This window comes from Setaria italica, chromosome II, assembly GCF_000263155.2.
Source record: "Setaria italica strain Yugu1 chromosome II, Setaria_italica_v2.0, whole genome shotgun sequence".
Classification (NCBI taxonomy): Eukaryota; Viridiplantae; Streptophyta; class Magnoliopsida; order Poales; family Poaceae; genus Setaria; species Setaria italica.
The window spans coordinates 47,321,720-47,329,412 of NC_028451.1; the positions used below are offsets into that span (position 1 = coordinate 47,321,720).

Here is a 7,693-nt window from a genome sequence, read left to right on the forward strand (position 1 = left end):
TCTGAATCGGGCAAGGAAGAGCTCTGCCTGGTGATGGACGGCCAGAAGCTGTCCCTCGAGCGGTGCACAACAAGCGTCTTCCGTTCCGTGCCATCGTGCAGGTTCTCTTCTTTGAGCAGCTCCAGCTGCGGAGCTCCATTGCGGATATCTCCGAGCCCTTCGATGGCGGCGTCTCGGGGCAGCCCACCGGCCTGCCAGTCTCCGGCGAGCACCACCGCGGCGCTTTCGGCTGGCAAGAGCAGGTTCACGTTCGCGCTCGCCGCAAGTCTGCAGCACCAAGCACTAAGGACAAGGAGGCTGCTCCCGAGACGTCAACGACGGCGGCGGCGAGCGAGGAGCCGAGGACAAGCTGGCCGTGGTCATGGGTGCCGCTGGCAGTGACCGGCTAGATCGCAGAAGCTCAGAAAGTACGAGATGAACCTGTCTGCCTGTTTGATATATTCGACATACGCTACAGAGCCAAAATGAACTCGACGACTGATCATATGTTTTTTGACATTTGCTCTCAGTGAAAATGCAGAGCCAGCATCTTTTGGACTATCTTGACAGTCATTGCATTTCGAAATCCAGTGTCTGCAGCATTTTTCACATCCATATGCCCCATTGGACGAACGTTCCATTCTGTCAGATATTCAAATTTAGAAAATTTTACTAGCAGCATCCTACGAAACTCCTGTGAACTTTAGCAAACTCTTAGCTGCAAGAGCTCCCAAAAACGTAGAAGGAGCTATTTTTTTTTGTTGGAATAAACTTTCCATTAAGAGCTGCACCTTGCGAGGCAAGAGCATGCCCAGCTCTGTTACAAGTCCGGGGATAGTGCACGACGCTGGCATTGATGTCTTTTTTTTTTAAGAAAAAAGAGAGAAACACGGCCTCTCTAAACAACACAACTCTCAGCTTTTCAATGCCATCTTCAGTTTAATTGCATCTATTCTAACTTATAATCACAATCCTCCCCACGCCTGAATTTGTAGAAAGCTTTAATGACGGAATGCACGCCATAGAGCTTCAGCTTGCAGAGCATGTTTGTCACTGAGCACTTGAGCAGCCTGCACTTCAGCAACCTCTCACACCACATCGGCTTGCCTCGAAAAGAAGACCGGCCCAGCTGCAGGCTCACAGCATAGTATGCACAACCGTCGCAGCCCAATATCAGGCAAGCCCATCTGCCATCTCGCCTGCCACGAAAGGAAACCCTAGCGCCCCCGCGAATCCTACCTATAAAAGGCACGGCCGCCAACTTCATCCCCCAGGTTAAAGCGACGCCGCCGCCACAAGCCGTCCGCCTTGCCCCCTCGAAGGCTTGGTCCTCCTCCTCCGTGTATCTCCACCCCACAGATCTGCCGACGCCTCTAGCTAGGGTTAGGTTTCCTCTGCAGCGATGGCGATCAAGCGGACCAAGGCGGAGAAGAAGCAGGCGTACGACCGCAAGCTGTGCAGCCTGCTGGATGAGTACACCAAGGTGCTCATCGCCCTCGCCGACAACGTCGGCTCCAAGCAGCTCCAGGACATCCGCCGCGGGCTGAGGGGCGACTCAGTGGTGCTCATGGGGAAGAACACGCTCATCAGGCGCTGCATCAAGGCTTACGCTGACAAGACGGGGAACCACACCTTCGACCCGCTCATGGACCTCCTCGTCGGCAACGTTGGCCTCATCTTCACCAAGGGTGACCTCAAGGAGGTCCGCGAGGAGGTCGCCAAGTACAAGGTGAATTTCTGTTTCCTCGCATTTACCTTTTTGCTCACGTCAGCAAGTGTTTTTCGACTAAATTGTGAATTCTAGATGACTAAGTTTGGTAACTTGCGAGTGCAATCTGAGTGTCATGAATATGAATTGTATAGTTCACAAACTGAATTAATGGCTCTGAATGCAGTTTCTGTCCCATGTGTGCAATGGATATAGTAGATTTGAAATCACAATTGAGATGTCAGTTATAACATTGGAAGTTGCTTAGGTCACCTGATTGTTTTTTGGTGTGTTGCACCTATTTTATATTGATTACATAACACCATGTGTTGTTACCGTTTTCTGTTCAGTTATGACGCACGACTGCAAGTAGCAGTTTGATTGTAGAAAGCATGGCTGCTGATTACAATGTGACTGTCCTGAACATTGAATTTTAGTTTCAGATTCAACTTTTTGTGAAATTTTGGGAATTTTAGTTTCAGGATATTATTTCAAGTTTTGGTAATAATATGAATTCTTTGTGATTTTGGTTGTTAGTTGCTTTGGATTACCTACTGGGGCTAAGTGTAAAATTTTAACTGTGTAAAATCTGATTGGCTCAGTGGCTGATGTTGTCTTTGGTGGAACCCATCACCAAATGGATACAAATCATATTGATCACTGTTGTTACAATTAAAATCTCAAGTGGAGTCATGTCAATGAAGATTGGTGTCTTGTTACATAGTTTTGTGATGTTTGTAATTCTGTGTTAGTATCAAGTCATTTTGTTGATGTTTTTGCATGGTCGTACTTCTGTCAGTATTTTTATTGCAGCAGATGCTCTATAGATTTGTTGAGCTGAAGTTTATTTAGAGCACATGTTATCTATATACTAATGTCAAATCTGTTTTTTCCCCAAAACAGGTTGGTGCTCCTGCTCGTGTTGGGCTGGTTGCTCCCGTTGATGTTGTTGTCCCCCCTGGCAACACTGGTCTGGATCCCTCCCAGACCTCTTTCTTCCAGGTGAGTTATAATTGGCAGTACATCTCTTATAACAGTTATCAGCACAGCATCATACTCACACCTATCGCTTGTTTCAGGTGCTCAACATCCCCACCAAGATTAACAAGGGTACTGTGGAAATTATCACCCCTGTGGAGCTGATCAAGAAGGGTGACAAAGTGGGCTCATCCGAGTCTGCCCTTCTTGCCAAGCTGGGTATCCGCCCTTTCTCATATGGTCTTCAGGTCATCAATGTCTATGAGGATGGGTCAGTCTTCAGCCCTGAGGTGCTTGACCTGACTGAGGAGGACCTCATTGAGAAGTTTGCCACTGGTGTCTCCATGGTTGCCTCTCTGTCCCTGGCGCTCTCGTACCCGACCCTTGCTGCCGCGCCCCACATGTTCATCAATGGGTACAAGAATGTGCTTGCTGTTGCTGTGGAGACAGACTACTCGTACCCGCATGCTGACAAGATCAAGGAGTACCTCAAGGTAAATACGGCTACTGTCCGTAGTTTTCATTAACTTGTATCTGCTGTGGTTGCTAGTTTCCAATGAGTTGGTATTTGTTTTCTACGGATTTAATTAACATGCATGTCCTACTTTCCTTTGCACGTGGCCTGTCTGTTCGGTAGAAATGAGAGTATACAGTGATTAGTGTATGTTTGCAAGTTTGTGTTCGAGCTGAACCTAATTATGTGGTGATGTTGGTTTGCAGGACCCGAGCAAGTTTGCTGCTGCTGCCCCGGTTGCTTCTGCAGACTCTGGTGCTGCGGCTGCTCCCAAGGAAGAAGAGAAGAAGGCGGAAGAGCCTGCTGAGGAGTCGGATGATGACATGGGCTTCAGCCTGTTCGACTAGAAGCGTCAAGCTGCTGCAAGTTTTGGCATTTGTTTATGAAACACAGCATATCAAATTTTTTGTAGACAAAGAACTATGTTGTCCCAGTGTAATCGACTATTATCTCTATTAAGCACTTTGTGTCGCTATTGCTCTTTTTGCTGTAGCTTTGCTGCTGTGTGCAAAATTTTTCATGGTCTGCTGTGCTGTAGTGTGCTTTTGATTCTGATTCCATTTGGGGCGATTTGTTATTTGTCCTCTTCGCAAAGCTTGTAATTGTATGAGCGTATGGTTAGGGCCATAGGGGTGGTTTCCTATGCAGTAGGCTATGATGCTACATAGATGCTCTACGGCGGGAGTTAAGCTCCAGTCAATTGACTCAACCTGCATCACCTAGACCAGCCATGATAACCTGCTTACATAACTATGTGTAATACAATGAGTGGTTCCTTGAACTTGATTCCTAATTTGACAACTTTGATTCCTAATTTAACACTCCCTCCTGTTCGTTCAGTTAACTTGGGTGAACAGTAATCCATGAATAATTCCACGTCATTCAAATCACCTCTAAAATTTATAAAACTTTTTATAGTGTTATAAAAGATAGAGATGAACTCATTTTACACAAAAACATATATATATATATATATATATCATTTAAAATCTTAAAACTAAAATTCATCAAAATACGCTACTTTTAAAGATTATGTGAATTTTTAGAGCATAAAATACTTTCCAAAAATTACGTACCCAATATTCTAATGACACATTTAAACAATTTATAAATTATTATATTTCACAAGTCACAAATAAAATTTTTAAGTTGTTTAAAAAATGAATTTTGTTAAATAACTTAATATTTATCTATGTAACTTATTATGGATAACAATTTTTTAAATTACTTCATCATGTGTTAGGAATATTGGGTATTTTTACGTAATTTTTGGAAAGTATTTTATGCTCTAAATTTTCTCCATTGAGAAGATAACCTTTTTAACCTCCTCTTCAGTGAATGGGCTTGTGAGGAAATCGTTTTCCTCCTGAGTTATTTTTTCAGATTGGTCCCAGCAGTCTGGATCCGATTTAAAGGTTGGGCTATCGGAGGGTCCAAACAGATCTTTATAATTCTGGGTAGCATGGTTCAGAATGTTAGTATCCCCTCAATGTTCTCATTATTGTGTTGTAGACAGTAAATGGTATTTTTCTTTTTTTTTCCATTAGCCAATTTGTGGAAGTAATCTGTATTATTATCTCCTTGCAGGAGCCAGTTAGTGTTAGATCTTTTATGCCAGTAAAGCTCTTCTTCCTCATTCAGCCAGAGCAGTCTGAATGAAAGTTTTCTTATCCAAAAAATTATTCGGAAGCATTCCATCTTCCTCCAACTTTTCCAAGGCAGGCAGTTCTCCTTGTAGAATGTTTTTATCTTTTAATCTGCCCTTTGATATTTAAACCCCAGCCTTTGAGGAACCTTTTGACTCTATTGATTATGATATATCACGTTTCGACTGCATTCTTTGCTATCACTTCTTTTTCCCAAATTTGCTGGATTTTTGGCATAAAGTCAGCATGGTTAATCCAGGGAGTTTCAAAACAAATTTTTTTTTGTGTTTTGATCTTTTCTATCTCTGTACACAACATCAGAGGGTTGTTGTCAAACATGTATCTTGGGATTTTTCTAAGATTGGTCAAGCGGAATTCAGATTCTCATTCACTGCTCATTAGAACTCTGTCGAGTTTCTCAAGCGTCGGATCTATTTGATTGTTGCTCCAGGTGTACAGCCCCCCATTAATGACAAGATCATTTAGTTCATATGAGTTTATGATCCAGTTGAACAAGTATGTAAACTTGTTTCCACTGAACGGTTTGTTTTTTTTCTTTACTGAACCTCAAAATATTAAAGTCGCCACCTATGAGCATAGGGGCTTTCCTAGAAGCACAAATGCGGGATAGCTCAGTGAGGACCACCTATGTCCATTAATGTTACAAGTCTTAATAAGGTTTAAGTGTCACAGAGCGGTTTACACGGGTTGAAAACTGCGATTTCAGTCATTTTCTGGTTCAGTAGCTACTGTTGGTTTCCTGTCTATGTTGCGATTCAGGGGAATGTAAGGTTTCGTCTCCCTGAGCCAGAGCTGCCTTTGAGGAGGCAGCACCACAGGCGCTGGAGCTCGTGCAGCCATCAGCCTTGGGCGCTTGGACTGACGGAAATGAGCAAGTTCATCAATTGGCCTTACCTCCCCTCGGGGACACTGCCAGCATCGCCTGTTTTCCCTGTTGGGCTGATCTGTATGAAGCTTAAAAGAGGAGCGTGATGGGAGCTATGGCGATAGAGCCCGTGCCTGCTCCAAGGGATGTTGCTCTGACATGCTTCGCTTCTGGTATGCGATAGTGCTAGAGTTTTCTGAGAGCGTAGTAATGCACAACTTGCTTGTGAGATTAGTTAACATTTGGCACTTTGTCAATCAGACAAGAGAAGGGATGGCTGACCAAGATTCTGAACGGTGGTGGGGGGCTGCCTTTCAGATGGCTTCATAAATGGAGCTTCCGCTTTATAAATGGACCATTCTCGCGCGATCCTGACCTCCGCCATCAAGGCAGGCTCCGGAATATCGCCCAAATCAGGCCGCGACTCTGGCGAATTCGGCCCGCACACATCCGATCGAACGGCCTACAGCTACCCAGGGGTTCGTGCCTCACCTCGCCAGAGCGCCCCCGCGTTCCCCTGGCTTCAGAGACCGAAAACGACCAAGTCAGAGACATCGACCGTGTCCGATCCGGGCCGCACATGTCTGATCGAACGGCCTCCAGGAGACCAGGACCCAAGAGGGTGGACGGTAAATGAAATACCGTCCACCCCCGACCTCCACGAGCGCCGCCTCAGCGTCCACTCGCCACGGCGCCGCCGCATTCCCGCCGCTACTACTCGGCTCCATATCCTTGCTCCCGGCGGCCGACATGATCCATGGGCGCTGTCTGCTGCCACCTGCGGCCACAGCTAGCAAGGCTGTCTTCTTCCATCGTCGCAGCTAACAAGCCAAACGCATTCGTTCGGTTGGAGCGGCGACTGCGAGCGGGCGGCGCCCTTGTTGGCGCGCTGCAACCCCGGCAGCATTTCCCAGAAGAGAATTGCAAAATCCAGTGCCAAATGTTCAGGTCCAGACCAGACCTCTGGCGCTCGTGTGCTGTTTCGGACGACGACGACCGGACGGGAATGTCAGCGGCCCGCGGGCCTTTTTCTGTTTCCGTGAAGAACGGAGCCCACCCGGTACTGACGTGCGTTGTGTTGACTTGCCTCACCACCGGCTGTAACGAGAAAAAAGAAAAAGGAAAAAAGAAAAGCGAGGCAGAGTAGCCGCTACGAAAGGAAGAAAAATGCGTGTGGCCGGCGGCGTTCATTCGTAGGCGCTACGAAAGCTGGATGGGTTGCGCTAGCTATATAAGCAAGGGCCTCCCTCCCGCCTCGATGCAACAGCCGCCTTGTTGATTTGCTCTAATTGGTCTTGCTCATCTCCACCCACCTTGAGTCTTGAGATCCAGAGGTAACTCATGATCCATCGCTCAATCTGTTATCATGTTGTTCATGCCTCTGCTGATCGGTGTCAACGGCTCCTATGTTAGATTTTGAGCCTTGGACTATTTTCTCTTCTCCTCTAGCCATGGGCAAGGAGAAGGTCCACATCAACATCGTGGTCATCGGCCATGTCGACTCCGGCAAGTCCACGACCACCGGCCACCTCATCTACAAGCTCGGAGGCATCGACAAGCGCGTCATCGAGAGGTTCGAGAAGGAGGCTGCCGAGATGAACAAGAGGTCCTTCAAGTACGCCTGGGTCCTCGACAAGCTCAAGGCCGAGCGCGAGAGGGGCATCACCATTGACATTGCCCTCTGGAAGTTCGAGACCACCAAGTACTACTGCACCGTGATCGACGCTCCCGGACACCGCGACTTCATCAAGAACATGATCACCGGCACCTCCCAGGCTGACTGTGCCGTGCTCATCATCGACTCCACCACCGGTGGCTTTGAGGCCGGTATCTCCAAGGATGGCCAAACCCGTGAGCACGCCCTCCTTGCCTTCACTCTTGGTGTCAGGCAGATGATCTGCTGCTGCAACAAGGTAACAATATACTGCTTGTTCTTGGTTTGATGATCTTTGGTGCTAATGCTAATGAAAGTTTTTGCTGAA

At 46.8% G+C, this 7,693-nt stretch overlaps 1 protein-coding gene and 1 pseudogene across 1 annotated transcript; both read left to right on the forward strand.

Annotated features, from left to right (window-relative positions):
- The first annotated feature begins 1,240 nt into the window (after positions 1-1,240).
- Positions 1,241-3,692, forward strand: LOC101764539 (60S acidic ribosomal protein P0). The gene is made up of 4 exons (XM_004958505.3): positions 1,241-1,708; positions 2,591-2,689; positions 2,767-3,159; positions 3,386-3,692. Exons 1-4 carry the CDS (start codon positions 1,382-1,384, stop codon positions 3,524-3,526), a joined length of 960 nt encoding a protein of 319 aa, XP_004958562.1. The 5' UTR covers positions 1,241-1,381; the 3' UTR covers positions 3,527-3,692.
- A 3,401-nt stretch (positions 3,693-7,093) lies between these two features.
- The window catches only part of LOC101764953, a 1,714-nt pseudogene continuing 1,114 nt past the window's right edge, over positions 7,094-7,693 (forward strand).

Bases quoted from the DNA above. Each gene is read 5' to 3' on its own strand.
- LOC101764539 (XM_004958505.3), top strand. From the start codon at position 1,382: ATGGCGATCAAGCGGACCAAGGCGGAGAAGAAGCAGGCGTACGACCGC. The intron at 1,709-2,590 runs GTGAATTTCTGT...TCCCCAAAACAG, and splicing joins AGGAGGTCGCCAAGTACAAG to GTTGGTGCTCCTGCTCGTGT. The intron at 2,690-2,766 runs GTGAGTTATAAT...CGCTTGTTTCAG, and splicing joins CCCAGACCTCTTTCTTCCAG to GTGCTCAACATCCCCACCAA.